Source organism: Formica exsecta, unplaced genomic scaffold (genome assembly GCF_003651465.1).
Source record: "Formica exsecta isolate Colony F162 unplaced genomic scaffold, ASM365146v1 scaffold265, whole genome shotgun sequence".
In the NCBI taxonomy this organism is placed as follows: domain Eukaryota; kingdom Metazoa; phylum Arthropoda; class Insecta; order Hymenoptera; family Formicidae; genus Formica; species Formica exsecta.
In genome coordinates this window covers 959071-983309 of record NW_021849915.1, presented here as the reverse complement: position 1 = coordinate 983309, position 24239 = coordinate 959071, and the positions used below count along the sequence as shown (strand labels likewise).

General features: G+C 35.7%; 4 protein-coding genes and 1 pseudogene across 7 annotated transcripts in view; 3 read left to right on the top strand and 2 right to left on the bottom strand.

Moving 5' to 3' along the window:
* LOC115236931 (serine/threonine-protein phosphatase 2A 56 kDa regulatory subunit gamma isoform) overlaps positions 1-8470 on the bottom strand; it is a 21405-nt gene extending 12935 nt beyond the window's left edge. The window contains exons 1-2 of the mRNA XM_029809668.1: positions 7931-8470; positions 7643-7705 (exon numbers count right to left, since the gene is read on the bottom strand). Of these exons, the coding sequence (XP_029665528.1) occupies positions 7643-7705; positions 7931-7933 (66 nt within the window). The 5' untranslated portion in view covers positions 7934-8470. The remainder of the gene's footprint in view (positions 1-7642; positions 7706-7930) is intronic.
* Positions 8471-9611: 1141 nt separating this feature from the next.
* LOC115236989 lies at positions 9612-10837 on the top strand (annotated as a pseudogene).
* On the bottom strand, positions 10367-14019 carry LOC115236932 (zinc finger protein ZPR1). Of its 4 annotated transcripts, XR_003884283.1 has the most exons (5): positions 13842-14019; positions 13067-13739; positions 12494-12739; positions 10811-11232; positions 10367-10731 (listed from the first exon to the last, which is right to left on the bottom strand). XR_003884283.1 is itself a non-coding variant. In XM_029809671.1 (4 exons), the coding sequence occupies exons 1-4, from the start codon at positions 14013-14015 to the stop codon at positions 10943-10945; spliced, it is 1383 nt and encodes a 460-aa protein (XP_029665531.1). In that variant the 5' UTR covers positions 14016-14019; the 3' UTR covers positions 10772-10942. The 4 variants fall into 4 exon arrangements, 2 of the variants coding, with proteins under 2 accessions (XP_029665531.1, XP_029665530.1); XM_029809671.1 differs by lacking the exon at positions 10367-10731 and having other exon boundaries at positions 10772-11232; XR_003884282.1 differs by lacking the exons at positions 10367-10731; positions 10811-11232 and adding an exon at positions 11628-11992 and having other exon boundaries at positions 12072-12739; positions 13842-14017.
* Positions 11247-12134, top strand: LOC115236936 (dynein light chain 1, axonemal-like). Its single transcript, XM_029809676.1, has one exon. It carries the CDS (start codon positions 11512-11514, stop codon positions 11977-11979), a length of 468 nt encoding a protein of 155 aa, XP_029665536.1. The 5' UTR covers positions 11247-11511; the 3' UTR covers positions 11980-12134.
* A 123-nt stretch (positions 14020-14142) lies between the features above and the next one.
* On the top strand, positions 14143-21251 carry LOC115236928. Its single transcript, XM_029809665.1, has 6 exons — positions 14143-14487; positions 14560-15274; positions 15489-15627; positions 15790-15908; positions 18862-18956; positions 19728-21251. Exons 1-6 carry the CDS (start codon positions 14453-14455, stop codon positions 20968-20970), a joined length of 2346 nt encoding a protein of 781 aa, XP_029665525.1. The 5' UTR covers positions 14143-14452; the 3' UTR covers positions 20971-21251.
* Positions 21252-24239: the final 2988 nt, after the last annotated feature.

Below are 24239 nucleotides of genomic sequence, written 5' to 3'. Positions count from 1 at the left end.
GAGAGAAGCGAAGGAGAAGCGTCGCCGACGTCGCGACGCCCGAGATATCCTTCGCGGAGGCGGCGACGGCGACAGTGACAGCGGCGACGACGGGAGCGAACTGTCAGAGGCGAGCGGCGAGCGTGCACTCGTGACCGAGAATCGCAGCCAGCCGCTTGCGACACTTTCGTGTATGTACACACATCGTAGGTTTTGGCGAGCGTGATCGGATCTCGCGGGCACGCCGCCGCGTCCGATCGACGCCGATCGTTCAAGGCCGCTACGTATGACCTTAACCCTCGCGCCAATTACGAGGAATTACGTTTCATCTCGCGGTTGAATATGATACATACACGCATATTCGTATCTAAGCTCTTGATGACCCTAATCGGGGTAAGAAGGAAGACGAAGAAGTTACGACTGCTCTTGGAGCAATTACTAGATACGCTCGCTCTATGGAGAGAAAGGAACTTACTTAGAGATGAGATGGGAAAAGAAAGATGAGAATAAGATATAAGAATAAGTCGTAAAGGCTTCATCCTCTTCACGATTCTTTTCTTGTTAAAAAATTATGTTCTTATTCTTCAGAAAAAGAAGATGATTATTGCCTTTGCATATGTTATTGTCTTAGCTTTCTTTCACAAAATATAGTAACAATAACGTAAATGTAGAATAGAAATAAGAAACCTTCCAGCGTTTCATTCTTTTAAGCATCAACGCTAAGAAATGATTATATATATAATAATTCTTGTTTAGAAATTAAAGAGAATAAGAATTTTTTGTAAATGTGAGAATTTATAATTGAATAAATTATAAAGTAGTAAAATTGCAGTACAAAAAACTTTTTTTTAGATTTTTCTATATTTTCTAATAAATTGCATAAAATTACAGAATTTTTATAAATACAATCAAATTTAGCTCAAGATGCGATCTAGATGAGACGTTTGCAATTAGATAAGATGCAAATTATTTTGTTACATAATGTATTTATATATCCACGCGCACGATTATTACCATGTGTTAGTTGGTGATAAAATTTTTTAGAAGGCGATATATAATAACGATAAGTAATCTAATTTATTAATACAAATACATCATATCTGTAAATTTATTTGAATGACAGTATTTGTGTTAAGTCTGCTTCGTACTTTCTATATTATCCGAGAATAGATAGAAGAGATATATAATCCGAGAAGAAACAGATTATATCGTATATTTTCTTTTTACACGATATATCTCACTAAATTCCAAATTATTCTAATATTTCTTATTTTCGGTAAAGCATTATTATAAAATCAAATTACGATAATACTTAACATCCAGAAAAAAAAAAAAAAAATTTAAGATCACAAAAGATGATAAAATTTCATTTTACCTTATTTATCACATCATCTCGAGAGTTTTACGTAATAAAATTCAACTTTTGCCGAAATATTTAAAGGTAAAAATAGAATATACACAAAGTTGTTTTCGATGAATGGGAAAAACGGATTTCAAATTTGTACGAGACTATTCGTCACTACAAATAATTGCCAATAAACCGCTGACACGCATCCATGTCCGATGCGATATACGATATATCGTTACATACGGTGTTAACAGAAATACACGTCGACAGAACAATTACGAACGCGGCGAGGTCTTTTGTACACGTCGCGGGCTCGCTTTCCTGTCATTCGTTATTCCCTAACAATGATGATGAAGCGAGTTTAAGCGCCGCGTGACGAAACGACAATACCCGGTTACTATTTCTGAATACCTGTGGGAGGTGCGACATATGCATGAGTCGCATACACGAGAAGCGTGTGCAGGAAACGCCAGTTTGTCGTAGCCGCATATGGTTATTAGCAGGTGACAAGGACGATGCGTGCCCGTCATATATTTCGTCAACATGAGTCAACGAGAGAACATGATAATTAAACGCAATAATTAAATACATTTTAAATGTCCATTTATATATCCAATTCGCGGTAGAATTATTGTATAATTTTTTTTTTTTTTTGCCTCCTGTAATACAAGATGTTTACTGATATTTTTTAAGTAGCACTTTTCTAGATTTCCAGTTTAGAAATGATACGTAATTATACAGAAAATGTTATAGTTCGAAAAACGTCATCCGAGTGTAAACGATAATATTGTCAAGACGAATATTGTCGAGTTAAATATTTCAATCTGTATGTACGAAACGAAGTCGAATTATACGTCAAAATTGCAACAATCGGTTATTATATTTAAGTAGAAATAGATATCTATGTGAAAACGACAATAGCTAATACCTGTATGTTATGTAAATTATTTTCTTATGTTTCGACACATTTCGTAATTCGTTAATTCAGCGCACTTGTGTAAAAAGAAGATAACTTTGCGATCATTGCGATTTCGTTAAATCAGATGTAAAACGTTAAAATTTATCTCAATTATAATTTCACGTAAATTTTCTTACATTAAATTAACCATATCTGACTTTTCTTCGATAAAATTTTATAATATTCTACAAAAGAAAATATTTACTTTTTTTAAGTACATGATAATGAGAATTTCTAAAATTTGTGGCAAGTCTATTTTAAGACTATTATTAAGTAAATATTCTTTATTAAAAATAACTGTTACTTAAAAGAAGTAAAGTAAACTGAGTAATCATTTTACTTAGCAATAGAATAATATTTTTCTGTGTGTAGTATCGCTCTATCATTTTCCTGGACACCGACAATTTTCACGGCAAATCGATTATCGCGATTCTTTGACATCGCGCAATGGCGTATTTGCAATTTGTCATCGCGTTACGATGACGTGACAAATGCACTCGTAGCCCCATCATTACACGTCAATCGAACGAACAATTGCGTATGGAAGTGACCGCTTATATCGCGGAACGGAAGTCGATTGCGACTTCACGGAAACCATAACTTTTCGGTTGGTCTGGTCGATTTACATTTATTTCGGTCATGGCCTATTTTCGGAAACGATCATGGAATTCCGAGATAAAAATGTGTTATCACGCAAAATTGACTCTTGGATCATCGCCCTTTCTCGAACTCTTAAATGTATATATCTATATACAGATATCGATCTCGGAGAAACACGTTGTTCAATCTCTATTATTAAATATTTTATGACAATATTCTCGGGAGTTCTTATTTAATTTTTAGGTCATATCGAAAAGATCACTTAAACTTCTCAACCTCTTGCTGCTTTTATCCGATTGGATAAAATTTAAGTAATGAAAAAATTTTATGCTTTGCTTGTCCAGCACGTTAAACATTTTTCTATGGCTTTTTTGCCAATCAATTTTTGATATCATTTAATATTTAATAAAATAATAAAAATTATATATTTATAGCCAACATATCTTTTTTTGACACTAATAAAATTTAATCAATCTCTTCGTGATTTTATTATTATTTAATTGTTAAATTTTATATTCATTCCGGAGCGAGTCTGTGTATCTTTCGATTACTTTTATCAGAATTCTAAAGAAGAAGTACGTGTCTCTGTATTATTTTCCCTTTACTGGAACATGGCTTTAGAATTCTATGCTATTTTCGTATAGTCTGGGTGCTTCCTCATACTTGTCTGTATACTTTTAAACTCTTTCTCTGGCTCAAAATCTCGCTATTTTTGACAAAGAGGAAGCTAATTTCGCGTACATTATCTGGGCCTCCCGGTAAGCCGTCGAAAAAACGGCCGCGACACGAAGCTTGGAATGCGCCATCGGTATTGGCTATTATTAGCGCGCTTTCTATTTGCATGCCGCTCAAAATAGAGAAGACGCCGTTCTCCACACTGTGTGGTTAGTTTTAGCGGGTGGGATAACCGGCAAAATTTTTGTATGATCTCATTAACGAGAGCGTTGTTGCACCCGCCTCAGGAGAGTCTAAATAAAATACAATGTGAAAATAAATATAATGCGACAAGAAAAGTCGCTTGCTGTCGCCATGTCCGATTTTGTTACGAAATTCTGATCCAATCTTCTTCGATGCGACGCGAAACAAAACAAAAGGATTATTATTTATCATATACATATATATATATATGATTTCGAATAAAATATTTAGCCGCCGATAGTTTCCAAAAATTACAAGCGATTATGTAATTTGGTATTATTAATATAAAAAATATCTTTAAACAAATTCGTGTATTAAAAATAATGCTTTTTAAAGGAACTTGCAGGATTAAATAATTATTTAATCGTAACAATTTCTGTCAAAAATTTAAAAATTTCTAGATCATTTATGTATATATGTCACTACACTTATATTTATTTGTATTAATTACGCGCGATTATTGTTGGCAATTTTACCTAGAGATGTAATAACTAGGGCTGTGAAAAGGTCAGAGGATCGTCAGTTAAAATTGCGCGTAAAAATACCACAAGATAGTAGTTGCACGTGTACACGTATCAATACAACAATATTACAGTGTTCGTGTGGCGCCAATTGCATCACTTTGAGCGAACGTACGAATGCAATGTCCACTCTAGCACGTCGTGCGATTCTGAGCCAAAGAAAGCTGTCATAATTCATGTACGATACTTATTTTGAAAATATGCCGTATCACGTGCTCGGATTATCGTCGAGTGTGGATCAATGCGAAATCCGTCTCGTTTGAGGATGTATGTCATATGTCGAAATATTGACAAAAGTATGAAAATTTCATAGACTGTTCTATTATTTCTTCTGTGAATATCTGTGCAAAATCTGAGCACAATTCTCTTAACGGTTTGGAAATTATTTAAATTTAAAGTTACTATTGATTCTTATGCAAAATCGCGTATTGTAACTTATTGACAAATTTGACAAGGAAAAAACATTGCCAGAGAAACAAAAATTTTCACATACAATATATTAAGAAAACTCTAATAAATATTTATGCACAACTTGATTTAGATCCACTTACTCGTTTAAAAGTTTACTAAAAATTGTAGAAAAATATTATCTGTCTCTCTTTCTCTTTCTGTAAATTACTCGGTTTTTTTTTTGCAATTGATTTCAAGAGATATTCGCGATCAAAAGTTTTTGTCATAAATTAGAATTAATTAAAAATATTAATTACAACTATTTTCTTTTATGAGACGTCAGAAACTATATTATTTTATACTTTAATTCTTTTTATAATCCGGATTTATTCATTTGATTTTTCAAACAGTATAAACGTAAGAAATGTTTTTTTTAAATTTTGACAGTTTTTTACTATTTTTGCATAGCCAAAACATCCTTAATGCAAGATCGTGTGCACGGACCTGAATGTGTACACTTTTTCGTACGCATCATTTTGCGCGACGAATTAGAGTTTGACACACACATGGCTCGCGATCACGTGGCGGCAGACACAGTGTCAAATGGCAGCGTATAAGTACAACCGCGCGCATGTGTCACATGTGCGTGTATTTTAAGTATGTATAACGCATGTTTGGCATCAAATCAATGCGCGTTTATCGTTAGTGCCATTGATGCTTTTGTGCAATCATCGACTGGGGAGAAAAAAAATCGGGAAGAGCAAACCGATAATTCGACGATTATATTTGACAGATCCATCGAAATCTTTGTCGGTTCTCTTCTTTGGAATAATTCTTTTGTTATTTATCGAAGCGATTTTGAAAATAATAGCGTGAGAAACACTATTATTTTGATAAAGAAGAGTTATTATGTAATCCAAATATAAATTATAAAATTAATAAACAAAATTAAAGTAGAAAATAAAAAAATGCACTTTCTTTTTTCTAAAGATCGACGGAATAAGCAGAGCGAATCTTCCGTTAATAAATATTTACGTAACATCACGTTACCGTTACGTGCAAAATTAACGTGCGATATCGATTATATATCGATGAGATACGAAAGGTAAAATTAGTACACGATCGACGATAAATTTAATGTTAATGAAAATGTAGCTTTAAATTATCCAAATCGCTCGTCATAAAAAAATAGTGCAACTCTATCTATCTTTTAACACAAATTCTGCATAAAATTACATCAATTGCATCAATATCCTGCAACGTATACATAATTTATGAAGAAATGATCTAATTGATCTACGTCAGCAATCGTGATATCAGATTTTAGCATGGAAATATTAATCAACGATCGCTTGTCATTTTCTTTTTTTATCGTGATAACAATTAATGTTAACACACATGGGTGGCCGTGCTTCTTGTAACATTATACGGTGTTCATCAAAACCTTTGACGTCGCAGATGCGCCATCTAGCTCGGGACTGTTTCAACACCGATGCGATAAAAATCCTTATCAGACTACTCGGTGAATAACGTCTGCAATTAGACCGCTCATTGAACGATATCAATTACAATAAGTGCTCCACTATGAGCGCAGACACGTTTTTAGCTTCGTTGCCAAGAATATATTTAACGCTCAATTGTAAGATATCATGGTCAAGTGTGAAAAAAGGCAAAGTGTGGCAAGAAATATTGTTATAAAAAAAAGAATATTTATAAAAAATACAAATATATGAACGAGCTATATAAATTAAGTCATTCATTTTTCATGTTAATTATTTTTTTTTTTTATAAATATTGGTACCATTCTTTTATGTTTCTGACAATATCATGATTAATGATTTGATAAATTTGACAAGTGACATATAATATGTCTAAGATATAGGTACTATAAGTTAAAATCTAATACATAAATTTTATGAATACTTTTTCTTATCATTATTTAATTACGGTATCTAGGATATTCCATTTTAAGTTTGCAAGAAGTTAGATATAAAATAAGATATATATGTGGTGCAATTTGTTGCTTGTGATTAAATACTTGTTTATCATGGGAGAAGTTACGCAACTGTAAAAAATTATATGTTATAGATATTATATTCGTCACACATAATAATCAATACATGATTATGCTTCATATCCATTTCAAGTATGTAAACAATATTTTACATTCATATATATGCGAAAAAGTTAATTTTATATAAAGTATTTTTATATATTATATATATATATATATTCTAGATTTGTTTCTTTGAAAGATGTTATCTATAAGATGATATCTATAACATATAATAAAATACATTATTGACATTAGTTATATAAATATTCTTTTACAATCACATAAAACATATCACTATAATATAAATCACAAATAAATAATATTCTAATACAGAAATCAACAGACGTATCAATGCAAAGAGTAAAATGTACGATTATTTGTTGAAAACTATACATTAGATACGTTTCAGCGAGACCAAAATATACTGTACGTGCAGTTTTTGCTGACGTAGAATAACTTTCTTTAACAATTCTGCTTTGTAATATATACCAGAGTCTTCAAATGAACCTAAGCATATCCAAAAAAAAAAAGAAACTAAATATGTAGATGCATGTATGAATGAATGAACGTGTGCTTGTAACGTTAAAGCGGACAAAAGGCAAGTGAAAGATGCAAGATGTCGGGTATCGTCTCGGCCACGCGGCCGATCTGTCACCGAGGAATTCCAAGACGTTTCTCGAAAAAGGGCACCGGACGCTAAAACAGGAACGCGTTCCTGTTGCTGCGAGCACAAAGTGTCACGAATCGCATACGCGGATACCGACGATCTACGTTGACAGAAGTTACGGCGTTACACGGGACAGCGGATGGCGGAGGAAAGGGCAGCGAGGGAGAGAGGGGAATAGAGGTAGAGAGAGAAAATATAACCTCACCTCGTCAACGGCGTCGACGTCCTTGCCGTTCTTCGCCTTGTCCTTGCCGCTCTTCGCCGTTTCCTGGAACAGAAGCGGAGTGAATTTCCGGTTGCCGCGCTTTCGCACTCGCGATATTAACGCGCGAACGAATTAATAGCGATAGATGGAGAGAGAGAGAGAGAGAGAGAGAGAGAGAGAGAGAGAGAGGAAACGCGTCGGTGGAAAGGCACGAGAGGGCGAGAAAGAGAGAGAGACAGAGAGAGAATAAAAGGAGAAACGTCGCGCGTGCGAAAGAAATAATCATACCATTGCGCTCGTTTCGGGCGCGCGGCCGACTGAGCTGCAGCGCGCGTCGTCGTCGTCGTCGTCGTCGTCGTAGCTGTCGTCGGCGGCGACGTTACGCGTCCGAGCCCCCGAGAGTCGTCCACGGAACGATCGCGCGGCCGCGATTAATCCCGGTCGTTGGCGAGTCGAACCGAAGTCTCGCCGAACAGAGGGCGGCCTCGCGCGCGCGGAATCGAGATCGGGTCAAGAAACCGGAGTCACGCTACATCCTCGGGTGGCTGACGAGAGGTCCGTTCGCTTGCCGGGGTTGTTCCCCCAATCCCTCTCTCACGCTCCTTCTCTCTCTCTCTCTCTCTTGGGTCGGTCCGATGCTCCCCCTCTCTTTCTTTCTTTTCGACTCTATACGTCTCGCTCTTTCTCGCGCGTCTGCGACAGGAGACACCGTTCTCTCTTTCTCTCTCTCTCTCCTCTTATCTTCCTCTCCGTTTCGCGCCCCGTATCATAGCCACTGGATAGACGAGCGTTCAGCACGCGCACGGTAAACTGTTTATATATGGCGATACGACGACGGACTACCGTGGCAAACGTACCTTGTCCTTCTTTGATGGATTCGGCATTTTATCGGCGGTATCGGGAACGCACGATCGAGTCCGACGAATAGCACTTGTCAGACGCGGCCAGTCACGCGTGCCAGCGCATCTTGTGGATGTGGACCAACGAGTGGCTCGCGTTCACGGCTGTCATTGGTTGGAAGTTGCAAGCGGCTCGGCGATTCGCGATCCAATTCGCTAGTCTACGAAACATCTTGAAGAAATGCGTACTTCATGGTGAATCGTGCTAAAATAACTAGATTACTCGCGTGCGCGGCAAACTTTGAAAATTCGCGTACAGTTTGAAAATAGGATTAGATTTTATATTAACGTTTATATTAACGAGTTTATATTAACGTCTCATTGAGAAACAATTTATCGAATTTTGCTGGAAGAAATTTAATCTTTTGCTTGATAATTATGGTAAGTAATTAAATATACATGTAAAATAATATAATTATTTTTTATACAACCATTTCGGTGTGAAAATAAATCTACGTATATAGGCTAAAGCGATAACGTGCAAAGAAGCTATTCAAAGATGGGAGGAAAAAACAGGATTAGTCGCGAGCGAATAAAAAGAAATATTTTTGTCTTTCCAGTGGCCTCCAATCAAGAGAATGGATAATAATTTGGCGACATTAATCAACATCTTGAAGAGATGCGTATTTCATGGTGAATCGTGCTAAAATAACTAGGTTATTCGCGTGCGCGGCAAACTTTGAAAATTTGCGTACACAGTTTGAAAATAGGATCTTAGATTTTATATTAACATATTCGCCGATATATTCATTGATGTCTACAACGAATCGACATACATTAATTTATCCCGTTAAATCAATTAAAATTAATTCATTGAGAAACAATTTATCCAATTTTACTGGAGGAAATTTAATCTTCTGTTTGATAATTATGGTAAGTAATTAAATATATATGTAAAATAATATAATTACTTTTTATACATCCCTTTCGGTGTGAAAATAAATCTACTTATGTAGGCTAAAGCGACAACGTGCAAAGAAGCTATTCAAAGATGGGAGAAAAAAACAGGATTAGTCGCGAGCAAACAAAAAGAAATAATTTTGTATTTCCAGTGGCCTCCAATCGAGAGAATGGATAATAATTTGGCCACGTTAATCAACATCTTGAAGAGATGCGTATTTCATGGTGAATCGTGCTAAAATAACTAGATTCCTCGCGTGCGCGGCAAACTTTGAAAATTCGCGTACAGTTTGAAAATAGGATTTTAGATTTTATATTAACGTATTCGCCGATATATTCATTGATATCTACAACGAATCGACATACATTAATTTCTCCCGTTAAATCAATTAAAATTAATTCATTGAGAAACTATTTATCGAATTTTGCCGGAAGAAATTTAATCTTTTGCTTGATAATTATGGTAAGTAATTAAATATATATGTAAAATAATACGATTATTTTTTATACATCCCTTTCGGTATGAAAATAAATCTACATATGTAGGCTAAAGCGACAACGTGCAAAGAAGCTATTCAAAGATGGGAGGAAAAAACAGGATTAATCGCAAGCGAACAAAAAGAAATAATTTTGTCCTTCCAGTGGCCTCCAATCGAGAGAATGGATAATAATTTGGCGACGTTAATCAACGTCGAGTTTGTTGTCCTTTAATGAATTAATATTAACACGAAACATTAATATCCTCGGGGAATACATCGATTAAATAATTTCCTTAAAACGTTTCCAGAAAATTATCTTTGTCAACAAATATGATTGAAAAGATCAGTGGCATTAATTCGTTGAAATATTTGAAGATCTTATCCCTGAGTAGAAACAACATTAAAACGTTCTCAGGATTAGAGGCGATTGGAGATCATTTGGAGGAATTATGGATTTCTTATAATTTGATTGAAAAGATCAAAGGCGTCAATGCTCTCAAAGCGCTCAAGGTCTTGTATATGGGCAATAATCTGGTGAAAGATTGGGCGGAATTTAATCGTTTGCAAGAAATACCCAATCTTCAAGATTTGTTATTCATTAACAATCCTATATGCGAGAACATGGACGCGGAATCGTGGCGTGCGCAAGTTGTAAAACGATTGCCTACCTTAAAAAAAATCGATGCGATACCAATAGTGTATGCCATGTGTTTCTTGATTTTATCTTTTATAGAGCCACGCGATGCCACTTTTAAACATATTGTAAAGCTTTTCTTTCTCTTCCAGCCGTGCAGGTGAAGATTAAACTAAACTATTAAAAGTAGAGAATGTTAGCCGAAATAGGTATTTGCTTTGATGAAAATAATAGTAAATATAAAATTTATATTTACATAGTGCAAGTTAGTTGGACAATAAAATCTTTGTTACAATGGCATGTGATGATTTAAAATGGATAGTTTTGTTATCTGACTATTTTTCAGATATGCTTTGATGATACTTAGTTCTTCTAATTTAACACAAGTTTAATAGTTCTCAACTTTCATGTCATTGAGTCCAAGTTCTTCATTCTGCTCGAAACTTCTGTCGTATTTCGTGATCTTTAATCTGTCGTCGGGCCCATCATCGGAGAGGCTTTGCACATAGCTATTTCCGGCCGGGTCATCTAAAACTAGAGTCACTTTCCTTTGACCGTCCAAAATCTCTCCCAAATGAGCAATAAATGTCTCCATCCTCTTCCCGGTTTCCAAATCACTGCTGTCTCCGGTGAAAGCCGTAGATGAAGATAACTGTTCTTTTATCGCTGTTATGATCCCTTCGACAGTATGTAGGCTAAAGCGACAACGTGCAAAGAAGCTATTCAAAGATGGGAGGAAAAAACAGGATTAATCGCAAGCGAACAAAAAGAAATAATTTTGTCCTTCCAGTGGCCTCCAATCGAGAGAATGGATAATAATTTGGCGACGTTAATCAACGTCGAGTTTGTTGTCCTTTAATGAATTAATATTAACACGAAACATTAATATCCTCGGGGAATACATCGATTAAATAATTTCCTTAAAACGTTTCCAGAAAATTATCTTTGTCAACAAATATGATTGAAAAGATCAGTGGCATTAATTCGTTGAAATATTTGAAGATCTTATCCCTGAGTAGAAACAACATTAAAACGTTCTCAGGATTAGAGGCGATTGGAGATCATTTGGAGGAATTATGGATTTCTTATAATTTGATTGAAAAGATCAAAGGCGTCAATGCTCTCAAAGCGCTCAAGGTCTTGTATATGGGCAATAATCTGGTGAAAGATTGGGCGGAATTTAATCGTTTGCAAGAAATACCCAATCTTCAAGATTTGTTATTCATTAACAATCCTATATGCGAGAACATGGACGCGGAATCGTGGCGTGCGCAAGTTGTAAAACGATTGCCTACCTTAAAAAAAATCGATGCGATACCAATAGTGTATGCCATGTGTTTCTTGATTTTATCTTTTATAGAGCCACGCGATGCCACTTTTAAACATATTGTAAAGCTTTTCTTTCTCTTCCAGCCGTGCAGGTGAAGATTAAACTAAACTATTAAAAGTAGAGAATGTTAGCCGAAATAGGTATTTGCTTTGATGAAAATAATAGTAAATATAAAATTTATATTTACATAGTGCAAGTTAGTTGGACAATAAAATCTTTGTTACAATGGCATGTGATGATTTAAAATGGATAGTTTTGTTATCTGACTATTTTTCAGATATGCTTTGATGATACTTAGTTCTTCTAATTTAACACAAGTTTAATAGTTCTCAACTTTCATGTCATTGAGTCCAAGTTCTTCATTCTGCTCGAAACTTCTGTCGTATTTCGTGATCTTTAATCTGTCGTCGGGCCCATCATCGGAGAGGCTTTGCACATAGCTATTTCCGGCCGGGTCATCTAAAACTAGAGTCACTTTCCTTTGACCGTCCAAAATCTCTCCCAAATGAGCAATAAATGTCTCCATCCTCTTCCCGGTTTCCAAATCACTGCTGTCTCCGGTGAAAGCCGTAGATGAAGATAACTGTTCTTTTATCGCTGTTATGATCCCTTCGACAGTCGTGAATCGACCGCCCAAAGCAGCTGGACCGACTTCTAATTCGAATTCAGGTATCTCCATGTCGCAAGTTTCGGATTTCAATAAATCGCGATTGAAATCTTCTTTGCCTGTTACCATTACTTCAATTTTGACTCCCTGAGGTTCGATTCCACCGCCGCTCTTCACCTCGTTAGTTTTATGACCACAAGACTCGCAGAGTGTGGCCATTATGACAACTTCTTTGAAGTGTGGTATATCTTAACATTTGCATTAAGGAAAAAGCATTATGTGTAATTTCCGAAAAAATTACCATGATAATGATACATGCAAATGTGCCTGTGCACATTGATATAGATCAAAGGTTAAAACCTGTTTTAGACATAACAATATTTTATATATTCTTGTAATAATGCAATATGTTGAAACTAAAATAACCAGTGTCATTTACTAACGTGAAGAAAAAAAATTTTATATATAAATAGAAAAATTATTCTTTTACCTCCAATATAATATTCTTATTACATTTGCAAGAAATAAAAAATATTATAACTAAAAAAATCATCATATATATAATAGAAGGATACTTGTCAGTTTCATATTTGTTTCACAGAGACTGTTGCAATCCGGGCAATTGGTAGGGAAGGACAACACTTCACCTTCCATTTGTTCCAGAGTAAATTCTCCTTCCTGTATGGGCTTGAGCAAACCATCTTCATTGTCCGAGTAAATTCCCAGCAAAGAATTCTGCTTTTTTGTTCTTTTAAAGTATGTTATATTACATTGATTATCTTTAATTGGTGCTTTTGGATTCTCTACATGACTGTTTCCCGAGATATCTTGAAAGATTATAGTGAAAGGCTCGTCAAGTATTTTCAGTGCATGTAATTTGCTAATAAATAGATCTATTTCATCTGCGGTGTCTGGAAATTCTTCTCGACGTCTCGACTGATCCTGCTCCAAAGCTCTAACGCTCTTATCAATTATTCCTTCTATCGTTGTAATTTCTCCTTTTTGTGATTGCGCAGGAATCTCAAAGTCTAAGTGGGGAATGTGAACGCTGGTATAGTCAGATTTTACCACTTGACGATTCAGGTCCTGTTGCGTTGTGACTTGCAATGTTATCTTGATACCTTTCTCCGCTATCTTTCCACCGCTTTGTATCTCGTTATTTTGATAGCCACAGTGCTCGCACTCGAACGACATGAGTACCACATCTTTGTAATGTGGAATCTTCGTTAACAGTAGCCTGGTAATCCCCTGATAAATATTCAAAACAATCATTTAGGAGACATGCATCTCATAATAATAAAGGACATATTTCCGGTTAGGTTAGATGAAATAAACACGACATTCTCTTACATTTTTCCCGCATTCCACGCATAAGCTCTCGATCTCCGTAATTTCCAGGTCTAAATCGTTAGCGGACAGCTCGCAAAAAATCGGTTTAGCTTTTTCACTTTTCGTCTGTCTTTCCTCAGCTGCCATTTTCAGGTTATGTCTCGTAAGTCGTCGCACACGTGACATTATCGACATATTTATTATCGACTGTCATCAAGTCAGTTATCGATAATCGCATTATCGATCTGAAATTCAAAACTTGTTACGGGGGTGAGAGATGACAATATTTATTGTTATTCGCATCAAATTGTCATCAGGCAAGCAATTTTATCAAATTTGACGATCCGGGACGATTTTGGTTTCCGTCTTGCGTTATCTCATTCGATTTCTGTCGAATTGCCGATAAATCTGGGTCGTTTGACATTTGGCGCGCGAAATGCGCGAGCGCGCATGCGCGCGCGATGTAGCGCGAAGGTTGTACGTACGGTTCGCGGTTTGTGTGTGTGTGTCGTTCGCGCTAGAAATCGAGGAATATCTCGCGTGATCGCGGGTGTTGCAGCGAAAATTGAATCGGATCGACTTGTTCCTGTCCCCCGGATGTCGCGCATGCTGTCACATAGAGCCGCGTCTTGATGCGGATCGAATCGTCCACCAGGATGGAGAAGAGGTAAGATTTCCTTCGCTCGCGCCCTCGCAAGGTTATATTTTGGTCTAAACAAGGTGATTGATAATCGTGCAGGTTGTCAGAAACGCCGCGTCAAGGACTGCCGAGTCCCTCGAGAAAGAATAAAAGACGATCCAACCGCATCAGGAGCAATCCGCTGGATACAGTACTGGACACCTGGGCGAACGGTCCTCAGAACAAGCAGGATGGTAATCGCCTGTTGTCGAATGTCGAGTATCCGACACAGATGCTGTGGCAGTCGGGCGTACCGCAAAACTTGCCGGGTAATGGACAACGTCTGTTCACCGCGATGTCCGACCCGAGCGTGTGCGGCTACTCGCCGTTGCCGCTGACATACACTATGCAGCCCGTCTCACTGCCACCGATGTACAGGATGTACCAGCCAATGCCAATGCCGAACGTTAGAACCGTCCACGGCAGACGCAGACGTCACTGTAACGAGCATATGACGAACGTTTGTCCTAATGCCAACAATAATGTCGTTAATGGCTATGGTAGTCTGCAAGAGAATGGAAGATTAGAGTTCACTGCGCATATTGCTCATCAAAATGGAGACTACGCCAGTCTACCATCCACCGCCAATAAAGATAGTGGCATCAATAGCGATGAACTAAATTCAGAGCAAAGAAGATACTCCGATCCTGGATTGGGACCTGCCGAGAATTTGCCTCCTACAGACAATTCTGATGATTCCGACAGTATCGAGAGTGGGAGTTCTGTAACAACAATTAGCCGTAGTAATAAGCTTGTCCTATCGCTCATTGAACAGGTTTGTACTTTTTTTTATTCATTTAAAAGTATATTGGGATTAAATATAATATAATTGATACGATATGATATATTATATAGTATATATATATAGTTTTAATAGAATATTTAATGTAATATTGAATATTAATATAATCATATAATGTGCGTGAAATATGTATAAAATGTATTTCATTGTTTACTAATGTATCTTTTTTTCAAATATTATGTTACAGATGACAGAACTAAAGAAATGTAACAGTCAATTGTTCAAAGAGCTCAGTGAGACTAAGTCAAATGTAGAAAACATAAAAGCAAAATTAGCACAATGCAAATACAGTACTCCTACAGATTATCAACCTGGAATGTTATCAGGTAGATATAATTTTATTAAATATATAATATATATTTGAGAGATATATAAAATGTATAATATAATTTTGAAGGGTAATTAGTTTTATACAATATTTTTTACATATAGCAACAATTACGGTAATTACATATTAAGATTTCACAAAAAACTACTACTTATTTCAGGACTTATAGGTGAAATCAGAGAAGCTAATAAAAATTGTGAAGAAAACTTAGTTACAAAGGTTAAGACTATGTTGGAAGAGAGATATCATCAACAAGCGAAAGAAGTGGGAGAGCTTAAGGTATGTACTTGAAGAGTAAAAATATTCTTATATATTAATTTTTTATGTATTATGATTTTTCAAACGTAAAGAAGACGATATCTGATTGCAATATATAATTAGGCACTTCTTGTGACTTCAATTAATATAATTTAAAAAAATAATTACATTTTTATTAAACTTGATTTAATAATTAATTAATGTCTTAGAATAATTTACTGTTATGTTGTTTCTCTAATATCATCCAACCATGTTAAAAAAAAAATAGTAATCCTTCATAAATAAAATAGTAATGAGTATAGTAATATCACATATATACAAAATTTTGAAATCTTCAGATTAGAGATTATTTTTTTTATTCGTTAATCTTTCCGAGAAAATATTATCATTATTGTTAGCTTGATTGTCTCTCTGTGCACAAAATATTAAAAAGAGGATTACATATATATATTATCCTCGAAATACAAATTATTGAAATCAAAATGATCGAAAAATTATAATTGGAGTTAGGGTAATCGAGATGTCATCGGGCTGGCTTAGGGAATGTGGGAACAGAAAACAAAAGCAGCGGCTAAGAGAACCCTTTTTTTCTCATGCCGCTCATGTCGTCTTGCGATTGAGATACGGTAATATGAGCACTCGGTTCAATATTTTCGGCCTTCCGGGTCACGATCATGGACGTAATGTTTGCGCAGACGTTTCTGCGTTCTGTTTGATTAGGACAGCCAGGTGATTGTGGTATCTATCGGTCCTTTTTCCAACTTTCCCTTTCCCGCTTATCGGTACATATGCGATATTCCTACAATTGATTTTGTTCTCGCTCGTTTACGTATTTCTATATTTACGGTCGCTTATCTTTAGACCAATCTTGAATTGTTTTTTATGGAAATGTTATTCTTTATGTATTTTATTATATCTCTTTCTTTTAACTACGATATTTTTATCATTAAAAAAGATACAGTAGAGAGCAAAAGAAGTGGAGGAACTTTTTATATATTATATTTTTCTTACGATGTAATATATGGATTAAATGTTAATTAGTATCAACAGAAAGTCATGTGTGTGAATAACCAGGATCACACACATGTATTATCTAAAAGAATCAATTGTCCGTAACACTATTTGCTATTTTGATGAAATAATCGTGATATGCATTAGAACGTGTATTGTATACAATATTAGCACAGACACGCAAATGTGTCGTTTATTACATACATTCGCATGTGCGTATCAATTTAACGACATAGAAGAGAAAATGTTATATTATCTAATACAAATTATGTGCTTTTTTATCATAACTACACCGTACATACGTCGTACATAATCATCTTTTATTACATTTTCAAGTTTTACTAGCATTGCGAAGAGTATGAAATAAAATATGAAAATATAAATCAGTTTTAAATATATAATTGTTTTATTCTAAACAAAGAAATTTAAAATTGAAGATATCATGAGAAAAAGAAAGAGAGAAGATGAGAGAGAGAGAGAAAAAGATTTTCTTTGATATTTTTCAAAAAATTATAGATCCTAGATGTATTTTTGAGAAACGCATTAACCGATTAGAATTTACTGCACGCGCGACTTGATTGTGAGAAGGAAAGGGACAAGGGAGAGGAGAGAAAGCTCGAATCGTAGAGAGAGACGGTTGATAAAGTCGGCCGATACCGGAGAACGCAATGTAGACATAATACGAAATATCCGTGACGCGCTAAAAGTGATTAGGTTTCACATAAGGGCATCCACAGCGCGGGCAGTGTTGCAGAGGCAGAAGAGAAAGAGAGAGAGAGAGAGAGAGTGAGCGAGGGAACGGGGCGGGGACCGTGAAGGGATGAAAGGGGAAGGGGCATCAGTCGGGTAGAAGAGGAAGAGTGGAGAAGGACGGAACGCACTTAGCGGCTGTCAGGGGCCTCTCCCTTGGCCTCTTTTTCCTCTTTGCCGTGTCTTCTCAGGTTTCAACCATCCATTAGCCTCATCAGCCGAAGCGATGGCCGCCACCGCCATGTCGCCTGCATATTGGCAATCTCGTAATTGAACCTCCGGGACCCTCCACGTCCATGTAAATTCTGCCGCGCGTGAGAGCCGATCAAGGTTGCTTCAGAGCTTCTATGAAGTTTTTTTAAATTTATATATATATATATGTATATATATATATACATACATATTGCTGAATGTATTGCATTTATTTTTAAACATCGAGCACGAGAGGATAAGGTGATTAAAACAGATAGGAAAATATTCAATTATGTTCGATAGTTTTTTACGTTAATTTTATTGCAGAGGTTAAGGTTAGGTTAAGTTGCGTATTTATAATACATAGTTGGAAAATTTGTATTAAATTTAACATATATCGCATGTCCCAAACGGTCCACACAAACTTTTATGTTAATTTAACATAATATATACATAGATATGTTAAATGGTGACATTAATATTGTTAATATTTCATCACAAAATAGATAAAAACTTCATAATAAATTGAAATAAATTTTATAAAATCAATATATTTTTAATGATAGAATTAACTTAGAAAAAATTTTATTGACGATATGTAGTCACTTTCATTTATTATAGAATAAAATCAACATCTTTTTTGTAAATTTTAACAGATAAATCCTGTCACTAATAATACGGAACATATTTATTGTTTAAATTTAAAAATATGTATTTATTATATTTTTACACTTATATACATATTTTTTAACAAAAAAACATAAATTTTCCAACTGTGTACAGGTATGTTTATCACGATAAAATTTGATATAATAGAGAAAAGATTCTCAGTAAAATGACAAGAAACTTTTGATAAAGTTTTTGAACGCATCTAGTATATCACGATTAAAAAGATAAATTTGATTTTATTTGCTTTGATAAAAAATTTCTTCAGGTAATGTCCATGAACTTTTCTAATCAACAAACTCATGTGTTATCTTATAATTTTCTAGGAATTTAGATATATTTCTTTTTGTTACAGAACCAATTGTCGAAATTGACAAAGGAGAAGGAAGAAAGTGACGAGCGTGTCGCGAAACTGGAGGAGGAACTGATGGCGCTGAAGCTGAACGCAACGTAAGTAAGCCTTTTAGCATTTGTAAATATTTAAAAGCTTGCTTTAATTTATATTTGTATTCGTTTTGTATCCTCGACATTGTTTCGAGGATAATGTATGTACATATTTAAAAGGCGCAATAATGCGATAGAGAATTTGGCCGTATCTGATAAAGATCGTCGAAGAAATCCTGGTTTCAATTTGACATTATTTCTTTGTAATGGCCCCTGGTTTATTTCATCGCTATTTATTATACTCGCTCTTCGCTCATGATTCTCACGCATAGGGGCAGGTATAATCTTTCTCGTATATTATATTTGTTTACGACAAATTGTTTACAAGTAATTATCACCTAATAAACCGCGGACGTTGCAACATCGTCCATCGTTTATAATTATTAAACGATGCTGTAAATTGAAACGCGCGATGTATCACATAAAATACGTCTGGCAATAGCTTCATATAATCTAATGCTTTCTAAAATCTTGTAGCTGAAATAAAATGCAAGTGAAAGCCGTGATAAATGGTGAAACGTTTGAATCTCACTCTTGGATAAACCTTCGTATCGCTATCCAAGATGATCTTCTCTCTCTCGATTTATTTTATTTTGATCGTACATCTTTTGCTCCATTTCTCGACGAACGCAGTCTTTGAAATTAATTTGCATCTTCACTTATTCACATTCGTAATTCCGATCGAGTTGACTCGTCGTGTCCACGATCGGCGTGAAAACCCGCGCTCCTGGTTAAAAAAAACAAAAACAAAAAAAAAATCAATTCTATTCGCACTAGCAACGAGGGCCGCGAGATCGCAGCCTTCGAGGAGGAGACCCTGGCGCTGCGACGGGAGCTCCAGGAGGCGCGAGCGTCCAGGACCTTGGCCGAGGCGCGGGCGTCCAGGACCTTGGCCGAGAACCATGCGGCAAAGTGCGTAAACTTTGCGGTATCCAGATCTGTCACACGATCTGTAACTTTTGATACGCCCTGTATAACCAGCACCCCCGTGCGTACCGCTCTTACCGACACTTGCTCCTTATCCCCCGTTCTCCCATCCGCAATCTCGTCGTCGTCCTCCGTCCTGCGTTCCCGTTCTGCGGAGGTGGCGGCTCTTTTGCTCGTCTCCGAAGATGCGAATCATCGTCGAAACTCTGAGCCCGGACCAGTGTCTCGTGATCAGGATTTTTCACGGCCGACGGAGGACGAAAGCGATCGGTGTTCCGAGACGATCTCCACGCCCTGCCAAACCGCCCTGACTTGCTCGAATGAAGATACCGTGAACGCGATTGGAATCGAATCTCGGGACAAGATCGGAAACCAGAGCTCAGGACTTGCCAATACCGTGACTCGTTCAGATATTTCGTCTGCATCGAAATTGAGGGATTATCCGATGTTTTCCAATCGAAAGGAAGCGCATATTGTTGACGCCGCAAAAAGCGACAGTAAAGCAAAATTAACAGTGACTGAGGAGGAAATGGAAACAAGACACTTGACGGCTGACAGTTTATTGTCAGAGGAACAAACTGGCGATCAACTTCGAGGGAAATACGCGAACACGGAGATGACATCGGTAATAGAAAAGGATGAAGCAAGAATCCTCGTATCACCGAGCGAAGAGGAGAAGAATTTGCCAAGCGACACGACGAGCAAAGTAGAGAGCTCGATTAATCACCCGAGTTGGCAAAAAATGTGCACGTTTCGCAATCAGCGAGGCAGCTTTAAGAAATCGCGACGGAGGAACGGCAACTTGAAGAGATCATTTAGCGAGACCGACAAGAACCCGTGCCAGGACACCAAGGTCGACATGAGTCGCCCGTGCTCCTCGAGCGATACGATCGGGGCCAGTCGCGACACGATGAGCGAGGACGAAGGTTGTTGCTCTCGCAATGACGATCGCACGAGCATCATCGAGGTGCCGGACGTCGCTGTGGTCAGTGGTGGCTCCATTATGCCGAAAAACCTCTGCTCGACGAGAACCCCGATCTCCAGAATCCAAAGAGCACCTTCACGCGCCACCTACACCACCGCCTATATCTAAGTTATGTACGCGCGGGGCCTCGGCAACAAAAAAAAATAAAGAGCAATATCACGCTATTCTCTCGCGTCGGCGATATCGGGGGCTTCAAGGGGCTTTTTACTAGAGGCTACTACTATGTACATGTCGAATAGCACGTAGGTCTATTATTCACTCATCATGCATGCTTTTTCATACACGCTCGATTTATTAATTTATGCTACATGCTTCAGGGGAGTTACGTATTACCAATATTTGAAAAAGATATACATATATATATATATATATATACATATATATATACATATATATATACATATATAAGCTATAATAATACATATATATTACTTTAAAAGAGCAAAAAAATTATTTTCTGAAGTTTACTCAATTGATTATTTTTTTTAATAGCTTGATAACAATGTAATATTTCCAATATATTTTGTCTATGAAATAATGTGTATGTACAGTTAATTAATGACATAGATACTGGAATAACGTAGTTCATTGATAGTATATCCGTGATATTTTGTAACACTGTTTTATAGCGTTGCATCTGAAGATGGAGAAAGAGATGTCTGCTAAATGAAGATAGCAATTTTTTTATTCCATTATAATTGTATTCCAATATATATTCTTTATCTTTTTTTTTATTCTAGTATAAAATATTTTTTTATCGAGAACTTTTTCACGGAAAGAGAGATAAAGAATAGTGATTGATTAGTATTAATGACATAATGACTAATAAACTTTTCGCATATTTCGATATAGCAATTGCTCCAGCTGATATTTAAGTATGCAGACATTTTAAAAATCTGTATTATAATTATTTGCTACACACATGGTTATATAAATTTTGATACATGATTAATTTATCATGAATATCTGATTGTTGATCTTATGTAGATAGATATAATTATCTAGATAGTTATAAATATGCATCAAATATATGTAAAAGCAGATATGTATAATAAATACTTTTTTAATGAATTTTAGAATATCTTTTAATCAATGTGTGTTAAATATTAAATACTGGCTGATTGTTAGTGTAGCAGAATTTTAATAGCATGTTTTTATTCATACATTATGTTTTTTAATTTCATGAATTTTTAGTTTTATTAATTTTAATTTTATTTGTATAATGTTTTTTATGTATATTGTATATGTATATATGTATATTGTGCCATATTGTATATTGTATATATACTTTATTATAAAAAATGGCGGAATAATTGCTATTGCCATAATTTCTGCATGACTTGTTAACAATTTTATGTAATCTTTCTTAGTTAGTTTAGATTTATATTTTTGTTATAGTCCTTATATATGTATCATAATTATATTTGGATATGTTATCGTATAAATATTTAAAAACCATTTATTGTGAAAATTTTGTTAAAGTTTTTACCAAAAATTATTATGTTTCTCTCTCTTTCTCTTTTCTCTTAGAATAAGAAAATTTTAGTGTAGTTCTCATATTCGATTTGAATATTAAAGTATATAATTTTAATCCAGAGAGAAAGAGAAAATATTCTTTTCTATATTATTTTTAAGATAAATATTATTGATGATTTTCTTATAATAAAAATTTTAGCGAAAGTTTAATTCTCAAAAAATATTTACCCAAAATATACTTCTTTCACTCGCTTATGTCATTTAGGGGAGAGACTGATTCACAATATAATATATTCTAATTTGCCATGCTATTATGATAATAATAACTTGGATTGAACTTTTGCTAAACTATTATGTACATCTTCTCCTACAAGATCATCTCACGCAAGATCATCTCACTCAAGACCATCTCACGCAAGATCATCTGCATATATTGTACCGTGTGAATGCAATCCCGCTTGCATGATATTCCTTCTGTTCCTCGAAGATCCATCGTATTTCTTCTCCTGGAAAGATTTCTCCCAGCACAAGTTTCATTTGGATGGCAGGCACCGAATCGGGTCGTTTTCTTCTGTTTTTAGTTGGCAGCATGGCTTTTCGCTGAAACTTTCGCTTTGCTCGCTTCTAAACAAATTCTTACATTTTTGGATGCATCAGCGGTGCAAGAACGGCACCCAAGTCGGCATGAATGAATGTAACGTGACATGAAACATGATTTGTCAGAATAGAGAAGCTGGTGGAGATACTGCGTAAAAAGGTGAACGGTCCCACGGAAGCCATAAGCAGGATTCGCGACGTTCTAGTTTCCGATGTGAATCACATTCCTGAAGGTCCGGCCAAGAAATTGATGAGTCGGATGCCGTTATCATTGTCATCATCGTCGGAGGACGAGGAGGATGCGAACGACAACGACGACGACGATGATGATACCCACGACGGAAAACCGGACGCGTCTAAAAATAATAAAGATTCGTCGATTCCGTGCGACTCCAAGGCTCCGCTCGTGATCGATAGCAACGTAAATCTATCGGGACCAGTGACTGATCTTTGAGCATGTGTCGGAAGTGCGATGATTATATTATATATGTCACGGTGTTTAAGCGATTCTACGAAATCTCTAACAATTGTGTAAAATCATTATGTATATCGATAGATGTTTGTATTATGTATTATGTTATAATAATTGAAACGCAAAATGTCTTGTGGAACGTCTTGCGTTTTTTTCTTTTGAAATATTACCGACGATTTTGGAAGCAAACGTACGAAATTGCTTTGATTCGATAAAATCATCGCATTAATTGTTTTGATTTTATAAAGTGTATTTAATTTTTTTTTTTTGTTTTTTGTTATAGTCATCGATATACAGCAGGTGATTTTATAGACTTGTCAGTGATTTTATGAAAGCGCAAAATAATCACCTTTGCTCCGTAACATATTAATTGTAGATTTCTTTTACGTAATTTGTTCGCGCGTTGTTCAAGTGCCAGAGTAGACTCAGAGATATTATTCTATCGATTGAAACACTTTATACACTTCATGGTTTTCATTTGCGATCGTTCACTCGTTATTTACGAACGATCGTTACACGCTTTCGATTCCGATCCATTAGAAAAAAGGGAACTGTCATTCGATGCATCATCGAGATTGTTAGGATTTGTTAAATAACTCGTAAGTTAATTCGTATATATTTTCGAAATAATTATTTATTATTGAATGCTGCTTACGATTAAGCGCATAGAATTTCGTTGGAGACATATCATTACGTAAAATATTTCTCTGCGCACTTATAATAATTCTGGCGATATTGATTGGAATATGATTGCAGCGCAGGGCATGAAAAATGATTTATACATATATATATATATATATATATATATATATATATATATATATATATATAT